The following is a 24,602-nucleotide window of genomic DNA, read 5'->3' on the forward strand; positions in this document are numbered from 1 at the left end:
CCTGATCTAGGTCAGTGGTTCTCAAAGTGTGCTCCCTGGACCAGCAGCACCAGCAGCTGCTGGGAATTTGTTAGAAGTGCAAACTCTCAGGCCCCACCCCAGACCTACTGAAGCAAGCACTGGGAGCAGAGCCCAGCACTCTGCATCCTAACAAGCCCTCCACATGCTCACTCCAGATTGAGGGGTGCCCACTGAGACTGGGTTAAAGAGCTGGGCTGTCTCCTGAGGCGGTGGGGAGTCGCCACAGGGTTCAGACAGGAGAGGGCCTGGGGGAAATGGGCAACGTGGAGAGTGGGTGGATGGGCAGGAGCACTGCACAGGAGAGAGAGCACTGGCAAGCATGGGAACAGGGGCCCAGGTGAGGGACAGCAGTGGCCTGCCAAGGCAGTGGCATGGGGACCAAAAGTGGACAGATGAAGGCACCCTGCACTGAGGGTAGAAACAACAGGATTGGAGGATAGAGTGAATGGTGGGCCCTTTGCTGAGATAAAGGACCCAGTAGCAGATCTTGGGGGTCTAAGGTTGGGGTGCTGGGGTTCTTCATGCTAGAGGAGCAATGTGGTGGGTGCCCGTGGTGGTGCACCAGGCCCTAGAATAAGAGATCTCTGTGACGCTGGGTGTCATTAATGTCTTTGAGCCAAGTGTTCTCATTTGTCAGTGGGAAGAATGCTCACCTAGTTCGTAGCATGACTGTGAGAACTGTCTGTGGTGTCCAGCCCTTGGGCAGGGAGCACCCTGGTGACACACACATCTGTGCATCCCCAGCTCTGAAGCCAACATCATCAGCGCTAATATTTGTTGGGGCATCTCCAAGCCCTTTGCATGGATTAGCTCAACCTTCATCACAGTCACTGAAGAGGAAACTGAGGCATCATGGAGGTTAAGAAACTCACCCCCCGGTCTCACTTTCATCCCCCTGTGTGCTCCCAGTGAGTGTGTGGCCTAAGAAAGCCATACAAAGTGATATGCTCACAGACTCTACAAATAAATCCAGATGGAATCCTAAAAAATGTTCAAATAACCCACACGAAGCTAAGAAAAGAGAAAGAGGAAACAAACAGAAAACAAATCATAAAATGGCAGACTGAAGGATGAGTCCATCCGCAGGCAGCACTCCTGACACACAGGTGGAGCTAGACAAGTAGCAGGTACTTGCTGTGAACAGTCTGGAGGCGATGGGGAAGGTGAGTGGCTGTGAGCAAGAGGCTGCAGGCAGGGTCTGCGTCTGAAGGGCTCCCCAGACAGGCAGCAGCATGCACAGAGGTGTGGAGGGGTAAAAGGACAGCTCTTCGGGGAGGTTTTCAGAAGCTTGGCGTGGTCAGGAAAAGCATTTGGAAAGGTCTGAATGACTCTCTTAACGTTTATGTATTGAGCCCCTACTGTGGGTTAGGTGATAATGTACGGAGGACACCTGGGGGCCAGACATAGGGCGGGAGGGAGGCCTCAGGCGGGATTCCTGCCATCTGGGCCTGCTGGAGTACCACTGCGTCAAGCAACACACATACACACGCACACCACTCAAACTGCCCCCCCCCCTCAAACTGGGCGCTAGAGCCAGTGTGTGTGTGTGTTGGGGGGGGAGGGGCGCGGGTCAGAGGACCAGCTCAGCTGTGAGTCGTCAGGCAAGAGACTTCCTCTCTCAGATCATTTACAATGATCTGTAAAATGCAGCAATGTTTCCTGCCTCCTGGCTGAGGGGGACAGTAGCAGCCAGTGGAGCTTGGGTGTGCCCTGCCCCACTCTGCTGTAGTGCCCAGCTAGCTGCGCTGGGCTCCTGAGGGCATGGACCATGTTCTCTGTGCCTTGTTAACCCTGGAGCTGCCATCCCATTGCTTCTCCACCTTGTAGCCTTTTCCCCTCTTGAGCTAAGGGCTGGCGGCCAGAAGCACTAGGCCTTGGTGGGAAGGAACGGGAAGGCACATTTTGGCCACAGGCTAGCCAGTCTTCCCAGTGTCCCCACAGCTGCCAAGTCCTCATGTACTGAGTCCTCACATGCACTGGGCTTTTCATTTACATCTCACTTGTCACTTAGAGGCAAGTGTTTTAACACAGACTTTGGATTCAGAATCCGCCTAAATCCTAGCTCTCTCCTTATTAGCTGTGTGACCGGGTCAAGTCATTTTCCTCTCTGAGCCTGTCTCATCTATCAAACGGGCATGACCCCTAGGGAGAAGGTGGTGTTGAAGATCATGTAAGATTCTGCATGGAAAGGGCCTAGAACAAGGCCTGACATGCAGTAGATGGTCCTTGGCGGGTATTTCTATTTCTAATTCAGCTAAACTCCATCACCTCCAGCCCCAGAAGTACTTTTTCTGACCCGGAGCTGTTCCTGCCCTGCAGGCCAAGGAGCCTCCTAGTTAGTGCCAGTTTCCTCAGAGCATTCCTGAAAATTTCTGTGGGCTTGGGAAAAGGAGAACAACAGATTTAATTAACTCCCAGTGACTGGCAGCATCGTGTTTTTATCTGGGCTGCGTCGCCATGGCAGCGTCATGGCAGGGTTGTGGAGGGGGCGGGTGGAGCTATTGTTCCTGCCATTGTCTGTTCTGGAACGCAGGCCTACAAAAAGGGGACTGGCACGAGCACCAAGTGGCACATGGCACAAGGCAGCCAAGGAATCAGACAGGAGCCACCTGGGGAGAAGTGTCAGGTGGCCTGTGGCCTCCCTTCCCCCTAGCTTGCTGCCAGACCAGTCAGAAACAGGGTTGATATGGAGCCCCAGCTTGGGGCTCAGGCCCCATGTGCCCCACCCCACGAGCTGACTGTGTGTGTGCCTTGGGCATGCTGAGGAGAGGGGGCCCATGGGGCTCCTGGAAGAGGCCTACAAAATAGCTCAAGCAGCAGCACTCTCCCACCCCAGGCTAGGGTTTTGTGGTCAGGCTTGGGTTCAAATTACGGCACTGCCACCTACCATCTACACGGTTAATTGCTTCCCCCCTTCCTTATGGGTAAAATAGGAATCATTTCAGTTACCCCAAAGGGTTTTATGTGAAAGCCCCTGAGTATAAGGCATTCAAGAAGGGCTCATTTCTATTCTGCGGGGGTGGTGAACAGTCGCCTGCCACCCATCACTCCACAGTCAAGACTCCCTCCTACATACCTCTTAGGAAACAAGGTTCCTCTCTCAACCCTGGCTGTGGAGAGGTGGTGGTGGAACTAGAGGTGCCCATCTGGAGTGATGCGCGACCAGGTGGTACTGAAGACAGCTACTTTTCCTCCCCTCTGCACAGAGGGAAAGGAATTGGGGGAAGGGACACAGTGGCCTGGAGCTAGAAGGGCAGGGCCAAATGGGGCTGCGCATGAGTAGACGGGGGAAGCAGAGACCAAGTTGGATCCGGCGCGCGGAGGCACCTAGAGGAAAGAGAGAGGCAACGGCATACGCCCGGCGGCGCGTTCGGCGCAGACAAAGGCAGGCTGGTAGCGTGCGGTAGCAGTCGGAACCACCCGCCCAAGCCCCCCTGCGAGAGCAGCGACGACCGGGAGGCCGCGGTGTGGGCCGGGATGTTCCATGCTTTGGGCAACCAGGGATGGGGGCGGGTACAAGACCTAGAGCGCCAGGGGCTGCCGGGCGTATGCACAGGGCTGAAGCTGGGCGCCAGTGGGCTGCTTGTGGGACTCGAGGAGGTGGACCACCCTTTCCCTCCGCAAGGCAGTCGCGCCGAGGATCCTCTTCAGCATCCTGGGGGCTTGCCCACGGGCCTCTGAAACCCTTTCCGAGCTGGGGGTACCCTGTTCCCCGGGGAAGCGGGTGGAGAATCTCCCGTGCGCAGAGGTCGAGACCGGCCTTCGCGCGCCCCCTGCTGGCCCGCCTGGAGTCCCCTCGGCTTGGCGGCGGCGGCCGGGTCTCAGATCTGGGAAAACCCCACCGGGGAAACCTCGAGGCGTGACGTAATCCCTCTCGGTGACGTCACCGGGACCCTGGGGAGTGTGGGGGTTCCCGCAGAGGAGACTTCCCCCGGACTGCGCAGGGCACGGGCGCGGGCCGGGAAGTCGTCGGGAGCCGCAGCGCGCCTTCACCGCGCCCGGTGTCTGTCCCACAGGTCCCGCGCGGCCCCGGGTGAGGCCCGCCCGCGCGCCCGCCGGCGCCATGGGAAGGAGCGGGCGCGGCTGCTGCTGCCCCCCGCCGGCGCGCGCACGACTTGAGCCCCGCCACGGGCAGCTCCCGGCCGCGGGCCCCCGAGTGACGCTGGCGGCACCTGGGAGCGTCGCGCGGGCCCGGAGCCACGTAGAGGAGCCCAGTGTCCAGTGAAGCAGCCAAGGATCCGCCGCCCGCGCCGCCGCCATGGTTATGTCCCAGGGCACCTACACGTTCCTTACGTGCTTCGCCGGTTTCTGGCTCATCTGGGGTCTCATCGTCCTACTCTGCTGCTTCTGCAGCTTCCTGCGCCGCCGCCTCAAACGGCGCCAGGAGGAGCGACTGCGTGAGCAGAACCTGCGCGCACTCGAGCTGGAGCCCCTGGAGCTCGAGGGCAGCCTGGCCGGGAGCCCCCCGGGCTTGGCGCCACCGCCACCACCGCACCGCGGCCGCCTTGAGGCGCCGGCGCACGCGCATCAGCACGTGCACCCGCTCCTGCACGGGCCCGCGCAGCCGCACGCACACGCGCACGCACATCACCACGCGCTTCCGCACCCGCCGCCACCGCACCTCTCCGTGCCGCCGCGGCCCTGGAGCTACCCGCGCCAAGGTAAGTACCGACCTCCGCCACGGGCGACCCGCGCCACCGGGGTGGGCGGGGCCTCGGCAAGGGGGCGGGCTCCTGCTTTCCCGCGAGGCTTGCACTGGACAGCCTCACCGAGAACCTAGGAGGAGGGAGCAGGCTGGGTCTGGGGTAGGCGGCTGGCCCAGGCCTCTGCGGAAGGCTGGGGACAGGTGACCTCACGCCCTCGGACCGCTTCTACTCCGCAGCGGAATCGGACATGTCCAAGCCACCGTGCTACGAAGAGGCGGTGCTGATGGCCGAGCCGCCGCCACCCTACAGCGAGGTGCTCACGGACACGCGCGGCCTCTACCGCAAGATCGTCACGCCCTTTCTGAGCCGCCGTGACAGCGCCGAGAAACAGGAGCAGCCGCCGCCCAGCTACAAGCCCCTCTTCCTTGACCGGGGCTACACTTCGGCGCTGCACCTGCCTAGCGCCCCGCGGCCCGCGCCACCCTGCTCTGCGCTCTGCCTGCAGGCGGACCGCGGCCGCCGGGTCTTCCCCAGCTGGACCGACTCGGAGCTCAGCAGCCGCGAGCCGCTGGAGCACGGAGCTTGGCGCCTGCCGGTCTCCATCCCCTTGTTCGGTAGGACTACAGCCGTATAGAGGGGCGCCTGGCATCCCGGGCCCCACCCGCGGACTCCTGGCCTGGCTTGACTGCGGGGCTTTTTAAATGCTTCCTTTGGACTCCGGGGGCGGGGGGGGATTGGGGACGGGGCGGGAGGGAGGGCTTTCTTACCCCGTTTGTTACATTTTGAGGATAATAAAGGTGTGTGATCTGGTTTGGTATAAGCGGAGGGGACACCCGCTGCTTGCGCCCAAGGTGGCCAGGTGTGCCCTGGCCTTGGCGGGACAGAACCTGAATGCGCCGTTCGGCTACAAACTGGCCTGAGGGTGCAGAACTAAACTCGAGGTCAGCCTGCTTCAAACTCGAGGCTGGTTCCCCCTGGAGCGTCAGACCCCACCTGCCCGTGAGAACACAGTGAGGGCGCCCCTGCGGCCTTAGAAGTGGCAAGAGTTGGGAATAGGGGGGCAGGGCAGGCGGCCCACTCAGATCAGCCCCTGGAGGCCCGGAGCAGCAGGCCCGAAGGGATTGGGATTTCTTTATTAACAGACATGAGCACGACCCGTTACAGAAGTTTGTGCTTTCCAAAAAACAGTTACTGAACGTGAAAAAGGAACCCAAGCAAAGAGGGAGGAGTTGGGAGGGCCAGTCAAGCCCCAGCCCACCCACAGCCCTGACCTGAATCGTGTCTAGGGCCTCCGGCCTGGGACCTGCCCAGCAGGAGGGGGCAGGAAAGGGCAGGGAAGCTAAAGGGCCCCAGCTGGGCCTGCTACTTCCTTTGGGCCAGGCAGGGAGGGGTAAAGAGAAGGGCGGGGAAGGGGTCCCAGGGAGCCAGAGCCCACGAGCCATTTATTGCCATGTTTTAAAATTCGTGCAAAATATCTGAAGCCCTGGACAGAGAATACAAAGTGATATTTTTCCAAGAAACAGAAAACTAGGAAAAGAGATGGGGGGGACATTTTCCTTCCAGAGCTCCCCCCACGCCAGGCCCCAAGCAGGGTGAGACCTCCACCCCTGCCAGCTGAGTGAGCAGGGAGGGCTAAGAGCTACAATCTGGACCGGGTGGGGAGGGGGTGGAATTGGCAACAGCGTCTCAACTACCAACAGGAGGAAAACCAGTCAACTGTACAAGTCTCCTATCAACCTTAAAAAAAAGAGAGAGAAGAAAAGCTGTAAAAGTCGGGCCCCGTGGGTAGGGAAGCGGCAAAGTCCCCTGCCAGGGCCGGAATCCAGAGTGGGTGCCAGGCGGAGCTGCTGCGTGTGCAGGCGCTGCGGGCCGTCTGGCCAGAGGCAGGCGCAGGTGGGCGGCCTTGGCGAGGGCAGCCTGAGGGTGGGCACCGCCGCTAATCGCCACCCTCGAAGCCCTCCTCCTCCTCTGGTGCCGGGTCTGCATCCCAGCAGGTAATGTCGATTTCTGTGTTCGGAGGGAGGGAGTTAACGAGATGGCCCACAGATCCATGGCTGTGTCCCCCAACCCCTGTGGCTGTGCCAGCTATGTGGGGCTGCCTGCCCATACTTGAACCCAGCACCCCCACCTGAATTCCTCCCCATCATCCACCCCAGGACTACCTGGAGGTTTGTTGTAGAACACAGGAGGCGGAGCCTTTGCACACAGCTCTTCCGATTGGGCGAACTCCTCCTCCTGTGATTGGCTGAAGTACCCCTCACTGGCCTGCAGGAGGAAAGCACCAGGTCACTGAGCCCCACCCAGCAACACTAGGGCTGACCTACCAGGACTGAGCCTGTTTCCCCGGCAACCAGTGATTCCATCAGTGGTTGCCAGGGAAACAGATGGCTGCCTTGGGAACAAAAGCAGAGCCGGCCCAGGGAAGGGGAATGGAATAGAGCTCTCCATCCCCCACCCCCCCCCACCCCCACCCACGTAATGTGGGTCACAGAGAAAGGGAGGTATTGCCGCAAGCCTGAGGAATGCAGAGTCAGTCCCCTGCTTGAGCCCTGATGGCCCCTCCCACCAGGCTGCCCCTCCCTACCTGAGTTCCCTCCTTCTGGGTGGTCTCGCCATTGGTCAGCAGGTGGGGCTCTGGCTCTGCCTCCAGCTCCGGCTCCGGCTCCGGTTCTGGCTCCGGCTCCGGTTCTGGCTCCTGATCCAGCTCCTCTAGAGCAGAGGGCAGAGTTGGGGCCTGGGGGGCAGCCAGGGGATCCCCTTCTACTTCCTCCTCTGGGTCACAGAAGGTGGCAGGCGGCTCAGGCAGCTCGTCAAAACTGAGAAGGTTGGCACAGCCTTCACTTGCTGGCGGCAAGGGCTCCTGAGCCACCTTGTCCAGCAGAGGCACCTCTGCCAGAGTGACCTCGGCACCCAAGGGTGGTGTGGGGGCCCTAGGCTCAGCCTGGGGTGCGGAGGCCCCTTCTCCATTGCCAGGCCATAGGTCAATGAGGCTGGCAGTGTCAGGGGTGACGGTGTTGGCAAGAGCGGTGTCAGCAGTGGCAGTGTTGGTTTCAATGGCGTCAGTTGCCAGGGTGTCTGCTGTGGCTGTATCAGCCATGGTAGGCCCCAGAGACGCAGCCAGGACAGCCTGCTCTGGAGACACCATGAACATCAAGTCCTCCATGGCGCTGCCTTGCCCCTGGGGAGACTCCGGTGCCTGAGGGGGCTCCTCCGTGGGGCTGGCTACTCTGGCCTCCTTGCTGGTCTCTTCATCATCCAGGCCGGGGCTGGGCTCCTGGGTCTCTGTCACAGCACAAACGGAGGAGACAGATGTGATCATCTCCGTCAGGGAAGGATGTGGGCCCTGGGCAGCCACCCTACAATACTGTGCCCCCCCACCGAGGAGTCGGGGACTCCCAGGAAAGAAGGCCTCCACTAAGAGCTCCATGCAGAGCACCTTCCAGCACCCACGGGGCCCCGATACCCCTTTACCTAGTGTCTTCAAACCGCTCAGCAGCCCCAGGAGGAAGGCCCGATTCCCACTCCAGGGAGAGACACTGAGGCTCAGAGAGGGCAGGTCTGGCTGCGGCACCAGGGCTCCTCCCAGCCACAGCTACTTCCACGGCAGTACGGTCTGGGCGGCCCAGATCCCTGGGGAGTTGTTACCATGGCCACCTGGGGTTCCCAGCCCAGGGACTGATGAGAGGCCCGGTGCAGCTAGGGCTCTCATTCACCTTGGGCTGGTGGGGGTGGTGGTCGCAGTGGCAGAGGCTGTGAGGACGTGACCTCATTCAGGGCCCGCTCGATCTGCTCAGCGACAGGGGTAGAGGCCGTGCTGGAGTCAGATGGGCTCCGGGTGGGGATGGGGGTGGGTGCCATCCTCCGGTGGCTGTCCAGATGGCTACCTATGGAACAAATCCCCAGGCTGGTCAGTGAGGGCCAGGGAGTCAGGTGGGACCAGGACCGTCCACCTTGGGGCCTGGCCAGCACCTCCTCTCTGGAGTCTGGGTGGAGGCTGGGAGCTCCCCAGGCTCCCCAGGGGCCAGACCACAGCTCCAGACCCTGTAAGCCAGGCCCCTGGGGGCCAGCGCCCCGTCAGGGCCAGGGGAAAGAGGCAGGCAGTACCTGCTCTAGGGACAAACACCAGAGATCAGCAGTCAGGCTGAGGGAGTGAGGGCAGGGGGCTGCTGGGAAGCGGGGCCCTCCTTACCCGCCCCGCCGAGGCCTGGGGCTGCTACCTACATGGGAGGGAGGAAGAGAGGTTTGGGGTGCGGTGACAGGTGATATAGGGAAAGGGAGTCCGTGGAGGGGAGGAGGAGGAGGAGGAGGAGGAGGAAGGCCCACTGTCCGATGCCTTTATGAAAGGGCAGTACGGACGACCTGCCAAGAGAGACAGACAGAGAGAGACAGAGGACAAGAGAGGGTCAGTCTCCCCCACCCCGCCCCAAGGCCTCACCCGCCCCCAGGGCTGGCCCTGGAAGTCCCAGCTGCCTTCAGCCAGGTGCACATTCAGCCAAGCTGGGCCACAGCCTGGAGCGAGCCGTCAGGCGTCAGGCGACTCCCACCAGCACTAGCCAGCACAGCAAGGCGCCCGCCGCACGCAGCCAGCTGAGCAGCACACGCCCAGGTCAGCCTGCCCCACCCTGGAACCTGGGCACAGGGCCAAGCACACAGCAGGGGCAAACACTCGGACCAGCAGATAGAGAGCAGAGGGTGCTTCGGGGGGAGGCGGCAGCTGCATCAGGAGAATCCAAACAGGGGACCCTGGGCACAGGCTCCAGGCTGCGGGGACCCAGGGCAAGGGCAAGAGCCCAACCACATGCACCCGCAGCCCTTCAGGCAAACCCCAGTTCTGCCCCAGCAGGGCCACTCCCCACGGCCAGGGTTGTCTCAGCCCAGGCCAGAGCCGCCCAGATGGCCCCAGCACTACCCATTGCTCAGCCAAGGCCCAGCATGGACCCCTGCCCGAGCCCTTCAGTCCTGCCACCAGGGAGGCAGTGGGTGGAAGCACACTTGATGAACGGCCTTGCCTTCTCCAAGGGGTCCTTAGCAAGGCTTCCTTTCCAAAAAAAGAGTCCCAGAGAGGCTCAGGGCCAAAACCTGAGGAGGAGACTCAGTGGGGGTGGGACCTGGGACTACCTGGTCGGTGGTTGAAGGGTGAGGGCACGTCACAGCTGCCCGTGGAGGCCGATGCGACTCGTTCCTGCTGCTTGAAGAATTCCCGTGGGTTGTCAGGCCGCTGGGCAATAATGGCCGCTGCCTCCTGGGGGCACAAGAAAACGGTCAGAGCGGGGCCAGGCCCAGCTGAGGCAGCCCTGCCAGCCTCACCTGCCCTGTCCCCCCCCGGCTCTCACCTCTACTTCCGATTCTGACTTCTTCAACTGGGTCTCTTCCTCATCCTGCTGGTCCCCCTGGAAACCAAAAGCACAGTGTTCTGGGCAACTCTCCCCCCGCCCCAGCAGGCCTTCTTACAGTCCCCATGTTTCCTCCACAATCAAGAAAGAAGGGGCTGAGATGGCACCCCTGCTCCCTCCACCACCCAGTCACACAGCTCCTTTTCTCCATCCACAAGGCCCTCGACTACCGCATCTCCAGCCAGGACAGGCCCCTAGACACCCAGCTCAGCTCCTCCTGCTCCTTCACCCCCACATCCCACCAGGCAACCGGGCCATCCCGAACATTCCCTGCTTTGTGGCTAACTCTTCTTGGACCTCGCACCCCTGCTACCTGAATCTGGCATCACCACCAAGGCTTCCTCATTAGCCTCCCGCCTCCTTGCTCTCTTCCCATAATTTGTTCTCTATAGACCCTAAAAAGGACTTTTCCAAAATCAAGATCAGACCATGATTCTTTCTAGCTTAACATCCCTCAGGGGTCTCCCGTGAGCCACACCAAGTACTGGCTGAATACGGCCCATAAATTGCTTTTGTTTTGCCGGTATGTTTTTAAAACACATTAATGAGCTGCCTCCACTTAAAAACTGGGAAGTGTCATATTGAAATTAGAATGCCAGAAAGCCCTGGTAACGCCGGCCTGCTGCCCCGGAGCAGCCGTCAGCCAGAGCTGCACTGCAGCCGCCTGCACACGGGCATGTGCTGTCTAGTTCGCTGCAGTCCTCGCCACTCCCCACTGCGCTTCACTCGCTGTCTTGAGACTGCAACCCCAGGAGTACAGGTAGATGGGGCCCCTTCCTTGGCCCACATTCCCCTCCCCCTGCCTGACCTAGCCCCTGCCACCTCTCTAACATCCCCCTCCCACGCTGACTCGCCCACACACCCTGGGAGACACAGACATGAAGTCCTCAGCATGCTGTGGTTGCAGTTCCTGGGCTGGGCGTGGGAGAGGACTCTCTCTCCCCAGTGCCCCAGCCCACCCCAGGTCCAGCCCTTCCTGCTTCCGGCCTCAGCCTAGGCACTGCCTCCTGGGACAGAGGTCCCTGGCCCATTCAGGTCACTCCCTCCTCTGGGCCCCATGAGGTACTGGAGGCGTACAGGGCAGATCCCACTGCCACCACTTCCTGTTTCTGGGATCGTCGCCCCTGATGCGGGTGACACAGGGAGAGAACTCGGGTCGTGTGTGAGTGGCCGGCTCAGGGTTCAGCTGGTACACGATTGCTCAGTTGAACTCACTACACCAAAGCTTCTAAATCGGAGCCCCTGCTGCTCCTGCGGCCAATGGGGCAGGAGGGCGATGGCCGGGGAGAAAAAGCTGCAGGGAAGGTGGGGGAGCAACAGGGCTTCCTTGTTGTGAGCACATGACCATAAAGACTTAAACTTTCCTGTCATGGCACATGAGGAGAATGGCCCTTCAACGTATGTCCCCTCAAGAGGGCTGTCACTATGACTACAACTTTGTGTCTTCCAGAATGAAGTCTAAACTCCTCTGACCTTGCTCTCTCTTCGCAAATTTCCCCTGCTCCTCAGCCCACTGGGCTCCAGTCAGGCTCCTTGCCTTCCTATAAATGTATATACCACCACCCTTTGCTGGTACTCTGCCCCTGCCTAGTATAACCTCACTAAGCTCCTCTGCCTCATTTAAAAATAGGACCAGAGGCAGCTTACCACAAAAGCCTTAACTACCAACGTGACAAACACTGAAACAAATTAGGGCTGTGGGTAGGAGAGATCAATATACTAACCAGAAGAGTCAACAACTTTTCTGTGCCTGAGCGTCTTCAGATACATGGGAGCTCTCTGGCAGCCCAGGCAAAAAGGGAACTCAGACAAGAAATGCAATTCTTATCAGAGGAGGGAAACCAGAATAGCTCCTTAAATCAAGAGAAAGCATTTTATGGTTCTAAATTCCAAAACTTCTCACATGGGACCTTCCTTAGAGGACCTGAAGTTGTAGGGCCACCACACTGACCTGTAGAACACCTACTGTCACTGTCACATGAGCCACACTTAAAGGGCCAGATGAGACTATAAAATAATGGTATAAGACTTTAAGACTTCGCCTGAAATGTTGATAATTGGTGAAGATGAGCAATCAGTTTAGGGGGTTCACTATGCCATTTTTTCTACTTTTGTGTGCATGTAAAATTTTCCATAAAAAATAAGCTTTTTCAAAAAGACCTTAAGGGCCAGCCCAGTGCCATAGTGGTTAAGTTTGCGCATTCTGCTTCAGCGGCCCAGGGTTCGCCTGTTCGGATCCTGGGTGTGGACCTACACCGCTCATCAAGCCATGCTGAGGCAGCGTCCCACATAGAAGAGCCACAACTCTATACCTATGATACACAACTACGTACTGGGGCTTTGGGGAGAAAAAAAGAAAAAAAGGAAGATTAGCAACAGATGTTAGCGCAGGGCCAACCTTCCTCAAAAATAAAATAAAATAAAAAAATAAAAATGAATAAACAAATAAAAAAACAAAATTACAAAAAAAAAGATAAACAAAATGTGGTCTACCCATACAATGGAGTATTATCAGCCTTAAAAACAAAGGACATTCTGACACATGGATGAACCTTGAAAACATCATGCTGACATAAGCCAGTCACAAAAGAAACTACTGTAAGATTCCACTCACACAAGGTGCTTGGAGGAGTCAAATTCATGGAGACAGGAAGTAGAATGGTGGTTGCCAGAGGCTGGGGGAGGGGGATGGGGAGTTCATGTTTCATGGGTACAAGGTTTCGTCACAGGAAGATGAGAAAGTTCTGGAGATAAAGAGCAGTGATGGGGCTGCCCCGTGGCATAGCGGTTAAGCGCACACTCCGCTGCTGGCGGCCTGGGTTCGGATCCTGGGCGCACACCGAGGCACCGCTTGTCAGGCCATGCTGTAGCGGCGTCCCACATAAAGTGGAGGAAGATGGGCACAGATGTTAGCCCAGGGCCAGTCTTCCTCAGCAAAAAAAAAAAAAGAGGATTGGCATGGATGTTAGCTCAGGGCTGATCTTCCTCACACACACACACACACAAAAAAAATGAAATAAAAAAAATAATAAATTCATCAACTAATTTTCAAAAAGCCTTCGCCCATCTTGTTCTCCACCATGTTTCTAACATCTGGCACATGGCAGGTAGCAAGGGTTTGTTGAACGACCGATTGAGGCTGGAGTTTGCCAACTGCACATTACCTCCACCCACCAGGTGGCTGATGTGATTGGAGTGACCTATGACAGTCACTTAATGTCAGGGCCTGCAGGGCCATCCCATCTCCTGCCTCCTGGCCTCCTCTGGGTGCGACCTTGGAGCACATTTGAGTCCCCACAGCCCGACATCTGCCATCATAGTTCCAATCCAGATGCCCACCTCCTGTCTTGAACTATATCCTGCTCGGCCCTGAAGGACCTTAGCTATTTCTGAAATACAAAATGTAACTCAAAGCAGAGATCTGACTCCACAGTGATTTTCAAAGGCTCAATCCACAGGCCCCATGGGCCACCCCAATATTTGGAGGTTCAGACAGCATGCTGTGAACAAGGGGCCACTCTGAAGGAGACACTGCACACTCGTGTAGAGATACTCAGATTCATTCCCGGGGCTCTGCAGCACTCCTGTGGGGGGACCAGGCCTCGAGCCTCCTGAGGGCAGGAAGCCAGGGAGGGGTCTCATCCAGCCCAAGCCCCGCAGGCCCTGCTGGAAGGGGCGGGGAGCCTGGCCAGTGAGGGTCTCGTCAGGGTAGATTTTCTCTTTCAGTCTAGAGTATAAGCTTCTCCAAGGAGGTCTCTTTCCACAGCAGGAGGCCAGAGCCTCAGGCGATCAGGTGCCAGGCCTGACACTCCACAACACCCCATGCCCACGCAGCGGTGCCCAGAACGCCCAGCACTGTCCCCCAGCCACTGATCTCCCCACAAGGCCCAGGAAGACAGGCGCCATCCTCACCGCCCTGACCAGGAGGCCGGGAGCCCCGGCCCAGGACTTACAAAGATAGACTGCTCCTTCATCCGCCTCTTGGCCTCCTCAGCTTCTAAAGTCTGCTGTTTCCTCCTGGAACGAGAAGCCAGCAGGCACCCTTCAAGGGGGCCCATGCAGGGGGTGGGGGCAGCCGTGGCCCGGGGCGGGGCGCACCTGTGCTCCTCAATCTGCTGCTCCCGCTCGCGGTAGCGCCGCTCCCGCTCCTCCTGCTCCTGCCGCTCCTGCTCCATCCGCTCTTGCTCAAACCTGAGCCTCTCATCCAGGGCCTTCTTCCGCTCTTCCTCTTTCCTCAGCTCCTCCTCCTTCTGCAAGCCCCGCGCCAAGGCACTGTGGGCCCCCGAGCCTGGGCCCCGCCCCGCCAGCCCATCCCCACCCAGGGCTGGGGAGACATGGTGCTGGGAACTCAGGGGTGACCCTGTGGACATAAAGCCAAAAGGGCTCACCCTCTCAGCTGGGGGAGTCCACGGGAGGGGACACACTGTAAAAGGGAGGGACTTAGTGAGAGCAGCCCAGAGTACCCCCTGGGGTCAGGTCAGGGAAGGGCAGCTCAGCCCAGAGGCCGGGGTGGGGGTCCACACCTTGGCCTGCTCCCAGAACTGCTCGCGGTTGATCCGCTTCATCTCCACAGCTGCATCAGTCTTCTGATAGGTTGTGCCCTGCAGAGTCAAGTGGCCCGGCATGAGCACAGAGGGCAAGCCGAGCGCTCCGGGAGCTTCCACCCGCACAGGGTGAGGCCTGCGAGAGACGGGCCAGCCTGCCCGGCACACACTGACCACCGGCTCAGCGTTCTCATCCTCGCGCAGCCGAAGCCGGTGTAGCACGGGGCTGGAGAGACGGGCCAGCCCGTTGGAGAGCCGCTGCCCGATGGCGCCCGCATCTATGTCTTCCACGCTGCTGGCATTCACGATCACGTCCACACCCTACAGCGAGAAAAAGGCGTGTTCAGGCAGCACAGCTCCTTCCTGTTGTCGCCCCCAGCGTACAGACCCTGCCGTGGGTGGCTGGCCCCACCCACGAGCCCTGGCCCCACTCGCACCTGGAAGAACTCAGCCACCTTAGCCACGTGGCTGGCACAAGCGCATTTTCGGGCATCAGGCACGTCTTCACCGACCTGAAAGTACCCAGGGAAGAGGAGTCGGGAAAGGACAAGAGGGGGCAGCAGCCCGGGCCTGGGCTCTCTTCCCGGGGTTGGCAGGGTTCTCTCCAGCAGCGTCAGGGCGTGGAGCGGGGTGCAGGGAACTTTTCGGGGGCCTTCAGCCCCTCACCAGCCCACAGCTGCATACCCAGTTGATGAGCACGTATTTTGGCAGAGCAGCCTGGGAGTCCTTGACGCTGCAGAAGCCGTACATCACCTTCTGGTTCTCGAAGTGGCCCGAGAGCTCCTGCAAGCCCCCATCTGGAGGAATCAGGAGGGTATCAGGACTCCTGTCTCTTGACCCCTTACCCCACAAACGGCCTAGAACCCGAAGGAAAGACTCCTTTTGTGGGCTCTGCAGGCACCCCAGACATCTGGAGGTCCCAGAGTTCTGTGTTGGTCAGAGAGAGGCGGCAGGCAGGCGCGAGCTGTGCCTTTGAATCCCTCAGGGCCGGACTGGGGCAGGACTGAGCAAGTGTTCGTTCTTCACACATCCTCATGTCTCACGCGGTGCTAGTACCAGTGAGGTAAAATAAAGCCTTTGGGCTCTGGAGAAAGTGGGAGTGATCTGGGCCATCCCTGCTAGGATCCTTCCCCACTAGCTGTGTGACTTTGGGCAAGTCACCCTCCTTCTCTCCAGTTCAGTCTTCTCATAACCAAACAGGAAACAAGGCTCTCTCCCTCCCCACCCTGGGGATCGCAGGGATGACCAGAGGAAGAACACCCGCCAGACAAGTGCGGGTCTGCTGGACGCAGGCAGGGAGGTGGCCTGGAGCCAGATGGGTGGGGGAAAACGACCGGAGGAAGGGGTGGAGAGGACGGCGAAGAGGAATGGCTGGAATCCTTACCTCCTGACGCTGCAAGCTTGAGGTCATCTGAGCCATCCTCATATGTGTACAGAGCCCTGGGGAGAGGGAGGGGTGGCTCGGAGAACTGTCAGGGGCCCAGGCCGCCAATTTTGGGTGGGGACGGCTCTGGGGAGGAGGAGAGACAGAGAGAGAGCAGGACAGGAGGGGGGTTCTAGCCCAGTACTCTCCGGGTTGTCATGACAACAGGGCTAGGCACCATTTCTGGCTGAAGCCCAGCGGCGGGGCAGCCTGGGATCTCGGGGAAGGAGGCCTGGGTCAGGTGGGGAGGGCAACGGGGTAGAAATCACTGCCCAGTCTCGAAGTGAGCCAGTGTGGCGTCCTCAGAGCCCTGGCCCTGACAGCCTACAACCCAGCCAGCGGGTGTGAGATGGAGATTCCAAGGCGACGGTTCCCTGGTTACCATTCCCTGGCTACCACGCTCCTCATCCCCCATTGGCCGTTGCCAGGAACCTACCTGGCGCATGCCTCAGTACCCACGGCCCCTCCTCCCATGATGAGGCAGGGGGAGGAGAGAACCTGGTGCTGCTCTGCTCTGGGCATCCCCCAGTAACTATGGCAACCCAGCAACTGGCATATGACTGGCCCACCCCAGCAGCATTCTCCTGAACACAAAGAACCCTAGACACGCCTTCGGCCTCAATCTCCACCTCCCTGAAATGGGGATGAGGTCACCACAGTAGCTCTTGCCCAGACTCTGGCCCCTGGGTGGCCATGCTCTCCTGGCCTTCCAGCTCCTAGGCAGCCTCCGCCCAAGCTGAGGCCCTGGCCTCGTGGGACTGCCGGCCTTTCCTTCTGCCTTAGCTTTGCCGTAAAGCTGACCTAGCAGCCTTCCTCCTTCTCCCTAGCTTTTTCTGCTCCAGCTTTTTCTCCCCAGGCGAAAGTGGCACAGCATCCATTTCACAGAAGGGAAGGCAGAGAGGTCTGCTCCTGAGAACCCACTGGGGCAAGGAAGAAGGGCCTTGTCCCAGAGGCTCAGGAGGGCTCAACCCCTTCCCCAAGCTCCCCTTTCCTTACTGCCAAGGCAGGAGGCTGGAGGCCTGGAGGAGAGAGGCGGGAGCACGAGGAAGATGAAGAAGAGAAAGAGAGAGAAGAGAAGCAGAGAGAGAAACAGGGAGAGGAGGAAAAAAGAGAAGACAAGAGAAAGGAGGGAAGCGAAAGGATAAAGAAGAAATGAAGGAGGGAGGGAGACAAGAAGGGAGGAGGAGGGAGGGAGATGAAGGGAGGGAGGAGGGAAGAAAGGAGGGAGGGAGGAGGGAGGAAAGGAGGGAGGGAGGAGGGAGGAAAGGAGAGAAGGAGGAGGGAAAAAGGGAGAGAGGGAGGAGGGAGGAAAGGAGAGAGGGAGGAGGGAGGAAGGAGAGGGAAGAAGGAAGGGAGGAAAGGAGAGAGGGAGGAGGGAAGAAGGGATAGAGGGAGGAGGAAGGAAGGAGAGGGAGGAAGGAAGGGAGGAAAGGAGAGAAGGAGGAGGGAAGAAGGGGTAGAGGAAGGAGGGAGGAAAGGAGAGAGGAAGGAAGGGAGGTAGAGAGAGGGAGGAGGGAGGAAGTAGAGGGAGGAAGGAAGGGAGGAAGGGAGAGGGAGGCGGGAAGAAGGGATAGAGGGAGGAGGGAGGAAAGGGGGGGGAAGGAAGGGAAGAAAGGAGAGAGGAAGGAGGGAGGAAAGGAGAGAGGGAGGAGGGAGTAAGGGATAGAGGGAGGAAAGGAGAGAGGGAGGAGGGAGGAAAGGAGAGAGGGAGGAAGGGATAGAGGGAGGAAAGGAGAGAGGGAGGAGGGAGGAAAGGAGAGAGGGAGGAGGGAGGAAGGAGAGGGAGGAAGGAAGGGAGGAAAGGAGAGAAGGAGGAGGGAAGAAGGGGTATAGGAAGGAGGGAGGAAAGGAGAGAGGAAGGAGGGAGGAAGTAGAGGGAGGAAGGAAGGGAGAAAGAGAGAGGGAGGAGGGAGGAAGGGAGAGAGGGAGGAGGGAGGAAGGGAGAGAGGGAGGAGGGAGGAAGGGAGTGAGGGAGGAGGGAGGAAGGGAGAGAGGGAGGAGGGAGGAAGGGAGAGAGGGAGGAGGGAGGAAGGGAGAGAGGGAGGAGGGAGGAAGTACAGGGAGGAAGGAAGGGAGAGGGAGGAGGGAAGAAGGGAGAGAGGGAGGAGGGAGGAAGTAGAGGGAGGAAGGAAGGGAGGAAGGGAGAGGGAGGCAGGAAGAAGGGAGAAAGCAAGGAGGGAGGAAGGGAAAGAGGGAGGAGGAAGGAAGGGAGGGAGGAAGGAAGGAAGGAGGGCCTGGTCCAGCCCCATGAGATCAGGACAAGTCAAATGGCCCCCCAGCCCTCCCACTTCTCAGGATCCCTCTCTTCTGAAATCGACACAGGTGGGCTGTGGGGCCACAGGCTCCTGGTCCAACTGTTGCCCGGGCCCCAGCCCTTGCAGCTGCTTCCCAGCACAGCTGTCCCACCACCTGTCCGGCTGCCCTAGCCCACCGCTGGGAACAAAGGGCTCTCAGAGAAGCAGGGTCTGCCTCTCTCCATTCCACAGATGAGATGAGACACTGAGGCAGAACTCAGAGACCCTGGTTCCCAGACACTGCTCTAGACATCCCATCTCCCTGAGCGGAACTGTCAGCCTCTCTGTGGGCCTGGCTCCTCCCAGGAACACCTGCCCTGCCCTTCCATTCTAAACCCTTGCCTCCTCACCTCCAGTTACCTTTCCCTGCTGTGGCCACAGCCCTTACCTGGTGGAAACCATAGCGAAGTTCAAATCCTTCAACAGGCCTTCAACCCTGAGCTCTGCCCCACCTGCCTTTCCAGCCAGATGTCCGTATCCACACCACATACTTCAGTCACACTGGATGGCTCCCTGATCCCGAACACAGTTCTGGATATTTCCCACCCTCAAGCCTTTGCATATTCAGGAAGGCCAGACCTGCTTCTGCACCCCATGCCCACCCCTGGCTGAAGTCCCTCAGGAACCCAATACCAGCTCCCCAGGAAGCCCTGTCCTGAGCGGCCCCTTCCCCAGAGCACTTACCACACCCTAGCAGGGACAGGAAGGGGCATCTGAGCCCACCCCAGATCCCACTAGACCCATGTTTCTCAGAAAACACATCAGAGGCAGCCTGGGCCTGGAAGGGTGGGAGCTGGTGAAACCGCAAGGAATCAGGATGGGGGCCCTGGAATCTATGTCTCACTAGCTCCACTCCTGGAGACAGACGCTTCCAACTGGAAGCTTCGTGAAGGCAGGATGACTAACCCCATCAATCAACATATCACTCTCTGGGTTCTGGGGCCAGCCCAGAGCAGCAGCAGTAGGTGTTTGTGATACTGACACAGACTCCGAGAAACCATCCTAGGCCAGAGAAACTGGACTGGGGTGGGGGGAGCCAAAATGTAGCAGGAAGATCCTTGGGTCAGCTGATGGGGGGTGCTGAGAGCAGGCAGACCCCTCAGGACAATCACACTCAGAACGTTAGGGCTGGAAGGGCCCCGGCTGTCCCAGAGATGGCTGAGCCAACCCCCTCCTCCTGTTTTCAAGAAGACCAGAGAGCAGCCGGAACTTGTGTGTGGTCACACAGCGAGTCGTATCACGTCCACGGCGACACGGGCTCTTCCCACTATAAAACCTGACTTCCTGGGTCCCCCGCCCCCAGCGCCAGGGCAGTGGTCCATTTCAGAGTGAGCTCCCTCCCACACCCCCACTCAGAGGCAACGTCAGGGAGGGCAGTGCCAAGCCTCCTCTGTCCAGACAGCAATATTACCCAAGACGCCCTCTTGCAGCCTCTGAATGTAGAGTCTGCCCCTGAGTCTTGAGACCCCCTGCACTGCTGGCTCTGTGCTGGGTGCTGGAGGCACTCAAGCCCCCTCTGCAGGATGTGATCCTCACACCCTTTTCACGAAATGCTATCTGGGCCCTTGGGAGTGAGCAAATGTGTGTATGTGTGAGGGTGCGTGTGTGCATCTGTGTGTGTGTCCCACACACAACCCAGATGGGGGTTGACGTACACTACTGATGAATAACTCGCTTTGGCCACATGGATGCTGCTGGGTGGTGGGAGCCCAGGCCTCTGCTGAGCAGAATGCGGGCCAGCAGTGGCTGTACGACCCTGCATGGGCCACCAGGGGGAAATGGGGCGGTGATGGACAGTGCCCACCATACTGGAGGGCGAGGGGGGTATTCTGAGGTGGGCTGTGCCTCTCTCCAGGCAGGGCCCATATCCCAAGGCCAGCTCCTCCATGAGGTCAAGCTGGCTACCTACCCTGAACTCCTCCCATGATCTCAGCCCCCCAGGGGCAGGGCTGGGACAATGGGTGGGCCGCCTGCCCGCTTAGCCTCTGCTGACCTCTCTCATGACTGACCTGCAAGACATGAGAGCTCGTCTCTGGCGTCCATCCCTCCAGGCCTGGCTGCCCGCCAGTGCTGCAGTACTGTGGCATGGACGCCTGGCCATCTTGTCCCCTCCTCCAGCCCCCAGGTCAGTATCCCTACTTGACTGCCATCCCAGCATGAGGGTGAGGCCAGCCCAAGGGAGGTTCCTCAGACCTGCCCTCACTCTGTGCCTCAGTTTCCTGCCTGCCAGAAGAAGAGGGGGCCTAGGGAACAGAATGGACACCTGCCCCAGGGCAAGAGTGTTTAGGGGAAGATGATTCCTGAATGGAGCAATGTGGAACCCCTTGGCTCTCCTGCCACCCTGGGGACTCCGGCTCCAGAGCAGGCAGTCCATCCCCTCCCACAGCTCAAGGGGAGACAACAGCTGGAGAGCGGCAAGAGGGCAGCCTAGCTCCTCCCTCACCAGAGAGCCACGAGCCCCTTGACACTGGGTGATGGAGCTAGGGACTCAGTGGATCCACTCACCCCCTCATCCCTCTCTGGGGGCTCCCTCCACATTTCTGTGCCTGACGGCTTCCTCTCAGGGACCCCAGTGGGCGGGCGAGGTAGGCAGTTGGGTCCCCTTGGCATCACCCAGCCCGGCTGATCCGTCCCTGCACTCCCCTTCAGATCGTCCCTGCACTCCCCTTCAGATCGGGGAGAGGAGGACTCATCCCTGCCTCCCCCGCGACCCCTGAGGGGAACAGGAGTCACTTGGCGGTTGCCATGTGGCAGTGAACATCTTTCCATCACATCCCAACTCGGAGAGGCCCCCCCGGTGGGCGGGGCGCCCCGGCCCCCAGCCCGCCCCGCTCCTCCCCCGCCCTGGCTTTCCTTTGTGCTGCGGCCGGGCCGGGCTGGGCCAGGCAGGCTGCGCTGGCTCCGCTGGCTCGGTCCCCGCCCCATCCCCGCCCGGTCCTCGCCCGCTCGAAGGTGGCGAAGGTGCCCTTGGCCGTCCCGTGCACACCTGTCCCCCGGGCCCGGGGCGGGGGCAGGGGGCGGGGAAGGGGCTCCCGCAGGGCCACGCGGCCCCGGGCCACACATCTGGACCCTGCGTCTCTCCGGGCCGCATCCCGCCACGGCTCCGCCGCGCGACTGGGGCCGCCTCCGGGCGCTCGGGGCCCGGCACTGTCCCGCCCGGCCGGCCCCTCCCCCGGCGCGCACAAAGGCAGCCCCTCCCCGGCCCTCCCGGGCCGCTGCACCATTTCGGGGTCTCCCCTCCCTCCCGGCTACGGGGCGGCGGGCCGCGCGGAAACAAAGGCGCGGCGGCGGCGGCGCGGGGACAAAGGGCCGGGGGGCGGGGGCGGGGGGCTCACCAGTCGGCCGCGCTCTCCTCCCGAATCACCTCCTCGTACGCCGCCAGCAGCTCCAGGCGGTGGCCGCTGAAGCTGACGCCGGCCATGCTGCGGGCCGGACCGAGGCCGCACGGACAGAGGCGCGGGTGGACGGACGGACAGAGGAGGAGGGAGGAAAAGAGGGAGTCGCCGCCGCCACCGCCTCGGAGCCTCTGCAGCGCCGCAAGCCGAGTGAGCCAGCGGGCGGGGGAAGGGGAGCCGGCCGGCGGGGGGCGGGGGGCGCTGGCTCCGCCCGGCTCGCTCCCTCCGCGCGCCCGGTCCTAGCGCCGCCCCGGCCCGGCCCAGGGGGAGGCCCGCCCCCCCTTCCCGGCCTGCCCCGGGGCGCCCCCGTGCCCCTCACCCACAGCCCCTGCGCGCCCCCCCGGGCGGAGCAGCCTCTCGGCTTCCAAGGCCCGTCTCACCAGGGTCCCAAACCTTCACCTACCTTGTCCCCGGCCTCAGCGCTCACCCTCTTCCCCAGCCCCGGGGTTTCAGCCCCGTCCCCACCTCACCCACCCCTATCCAGGCCCGGCTTCACCCCTCCTCTTTCCAGCTCCCGAGTTCCAATCCCAAATCCACTTCATTCCAATCCGGCCCAGCCCCACTCCGTGCTTAATTTCTTTCCATCCCAGCTTCACCCCCATTCCTGGTTCATTTCAACCCCCAGCTCCAACCCAGTTCACATACCAGCATCCCCTGGCCAATCTGCAGCCTGTCTCCACCCGTTCCTAGTCCATCCCCATCACTGCTCACCGCCATCTGTGTCCCCACCCCAAATCCAGCCCCATTTCTTTCCTATCCCAGCTCCAGCCCCACTCCCAACCCCTTGCCTAGCAGGCACCCCCACCGGTTCACCATACCCCATCCCTAGCTGCACCCTCCTCAGTCCAGCCTATCCTGTTCCCATTCTGATCCCAGCTCTCAACCACACCCCTCCATCCCTGCCTCCTTGTCCATTCGTAGCCCCAACCCAGCTCATTACCCCAGCATTCCCAACCTCTTCCCCCTTCCCTGCCCCACCCCTATGCTGAGCCCCAACTCCCTTACTAGCTGCCTCCTAGGCCCTCTCACAGGGGACCAGCCTAGGAAATCCTTTGCCTTCTCTCCCAAGCCTCAGGCCTCCCAGAGGAATCCCAAGTAGAGTTCCGGAAGCAGCATCTAACCCCAGATTCCCCAGGCAGGACTCCTCCAAGGACACTCCAGGGCAGCCTCCTAGCACCTTTATTTCCCAAAGCTCTGAGCACAGAAGGCTCTGGGGCCTCAGAGAAGTCCCCTGCAGAGGAGTTGGCACCACTGCCAACTCCTTGAGGAGCTGAGGAAGGGAGAATGTGCACTGCCAGGGCCTCCTGGAACCTCTCCACTCCTTGCTGAGTTGGGACCCCCGAAACCCTTCCCAGCTCTGAGAAGCCTCCCACCCCCATCCTCCCCGGGGAGGTGACAGAACCTGAGCAAGCTTTACCTGGTCCAGTGTGGGAAGTGGTGGAGGAGGGAGTCCCCCTGGGCCTCCGAGTTCCGAGTTGGGTGATGGGCCACGCCAAGAGGAGGAGAGCAGTGTGTGCACTGAGCTCCAGCAGTGGTTCCCAGGGTTTTGCAGTAAGAGGAACCTCTTAAAACTCAAAACAGCCTACAGGCCTCTGCCTGGGGAATCTCTGCGCCCACCATGCCGTGGACCCCTGGCCCTGGCGTTTTCTCCACGGCCCCCACCTGGAGCAAGGCCCAGGCAGAGTCAGTAGGATTCTGAGGAGGAAGGGGACCCCATAGCAGGGCTGAGGGGTACCAGGGAGGGGTAGGTAGAGGGGTCTCAGGCCTCAGTCCCTTCCTGCTTCCTGTGACTTATCCAGGCTCAGAACTCCCCCCACCTTCCCCTCCCGGCACCTTCCCAGCCTCCTGCTCACTCAATTTGCAACCAAAAAACAGAAGCCCTAGTGCACACTCGCCCTCCCTCAAGTTCCTGCCTCCCCTAGCCACCTACAAACTCTCTCCAGCCACACCCATTCTCACCTCTTTGCCATCTATATTTTTAAATAAACTTTTAATTTTAGAACAGTTTTAGACTTACAGAAAAATTACAAAGACAGTACAGAGTCCCTATGTGCCCCGTCCACAGTTTTCTGTATTTTCAGGGGAGCAAGAGGGTCCCCTGTTCCACGTCCTGAGACCTGCTCCTTCTGGTCTTCTCACTCTGCCCCTCTATACTGGCTTCATCCGATAATTTATATATCTGTAATCTGTCTCCTCCTTCCCCTGTTGTCCCGGGCACTGTTCTGGCCAAAGTCACTAGTGACCCCTAAATTGCCAAATTCAGTGGCCCCGTCATAGTCCTCAGTTTCCTCAACCGGGTGGGAGCAGGGTGACCACCGATCACTCTGTCCTCTGTGAACCTGCCTCCCTTCAGCCATCCGCTGCCCCTGAAACCCACACACTCAGCATTGGTGGGTGGGTGCTGGGTGCCTCCTGGAGGTTCTCCCACTAGGCCGCCACATCTACCACTCCCAGCGCTGATCACCCTTCTGGTGCTAACATATCAGGTCTCTCCCACCTCCAGAGCATGAACTCCCCCCACACTGGGTGGCTGGTCCAATGGCTTCTGGGTCCTGGAGTAGAAAAGATGAGAAAAAAGGAGAATTCAGATCCAGAAGCTGGTCACTTACTGTCAGAGCTTGGCTAAAACCCTTTCCCTGTCTGAGTTGCCTCTTTGACGACATGTTGTGAGGATAAATGTAACTGGATGGAAACTTAGAAAGTGAGAACCCACTCCCTTCCTCCTCGCAGCCCCGCCCTCCTCCCTCCCATGCCCACCTTCCTGTACTGTGCTCCCCCACACCTCTCAGGGAAGATTTCCTTTTTTTTTTTTTTAATAATTTTTATTTATTTATTTATTTTTCCCCCAAAGCCCCAGCAAATAGTTGTATGTCACAGCTACAAATC

General features: G+C 59.9%; 2 protein-coding genes across 7 annotated transcripts; one reads left to right on the top strand and one right to left on the bottom strand.

Moving 5' to 3' along the window:
- The first annotated feature begins 4,255 nt into the window (after window positions 1-4,255).
- Window positions 4,256-5,392, top strand: PRR7 (proline rich 7, synaptic). Its single transcript, XM_058546996.1, has 2 exons — window positions 4,256-4,682; window positions 4,904-5,392. The coding sequence occupies exons 1-2, from the start codon at window positions 4,280-4,282 to the stop codon at window positions 5,299-5,301; spliced, it is 801 nt and encodes a 266-aa protein (XP_058402979.1). The 5' UTR covers window positions 4,256-4,279; the 3' UTR covers window positions 5,302-5,392.
- A 387-nt stretch (window positions 5,393-5,779) lies between these two features.
- On the bottom strand, window positions 5,780-23,279 carry DBN1 (drebrin 1). 6 transcript variants are annotated; one of them, XM_058547036.1, is made up of 15 exons: window positions 21,657-21,844; window positions 15,989-16,044; window positions 15,289-15,401; window positions 15,042-15,116; window positions 14,779-14,925; window positions 14,584-14,661; window positions 14,159-14,310; window positions 14,014-14,077; window positions 10,001-10,057; window positions 9,786-9,909; window positions 8,889-9,026; window positions 8,381-8,551; window positions 7,252-7,949; window positions 6,830-6,932; window positions 5,780-6,674 (listed from the first exon to the last, which is right to left on the bottom strand). In XM_058547036.1, exons 1-15 carry the CDS (start codon window positions 21,740-21,742, stop codon window positions 6,604-6,606), a joined length of 2,133 nt encoding a protein of 710 aa, XP_058403019.1. In that variant the 5' UTR covers window positions 21,743-21,844; the 3' UTR covers window positions 5,780-6,603. The 6 variants fall into 6 exon arrangements, with proteins under 6 accessions (XP_058403019.1, XP_058403029.1, XP_058403009.1 ...); XM_058547046.1 differs by lacking the exon at window positions 21,657-21,844 and adding an exon at window positions 20,331-20,764; XM_058547026.1 differs by lacking the exons at window positions 8,889-9,026; window positions 21,657-21,844 and adding an exon at window positions 23,134-23,279.
- Between the last annotated feature and the right edge of the window lie 1,323 nt (window positions 23,280-24,602).

This window comes from Diceros bicornis, chromosome 1 (genome assembly GCF_020826845.1).
Source record: "Diceros bicornis minor isolate mBicDic1 chromosome 1, mDicBic1.mat.cur, whole genome shotgun sequence".
NCBI lineage: Eukaryota > Metazoa > Chordata > Mammalia > Perissodactyla > Rhinocerotidae > Diceros > Diceros bicornis.

Coding starts and splice junctions, on each gene's coding strand:
- PRR7 (XM_058546996.1), top strand. CDS start 4,280: ATGGTTATGTCCCAGGGCACCTACACGTTCCTTACGTGCTTCGCCGGT. Junction 4,683..4,903: donor CTGGAGCTACCCGCGCCAAG/GTAAGTACCGAC, acceptor TCTACTCCGCAG/CGGAATCGGACATGTCCAAG.
- DBN1 (XM_058547046.1), bottom strand. CDS start 20,695: ATGGACTGCCTGCTCTGGAGCCGGAGTCCCCAGGGTGGCAGGAGAGCC. Junction 14,926..15,041: donor AGGTGGCTGAGTTCTTCCAG/GTGCGAGTGGGG, acceptor TTCTCGCTGTAG/GGTGTGGACGTGATCGTGAA. Junction 8,552..8,888: donor CCTCTCTTCCTCCCTCCCAT/GTAGGTAGCAGC, acceptor TTTGTTCCATAG/GTAGCCATCTGGACAGCCAC.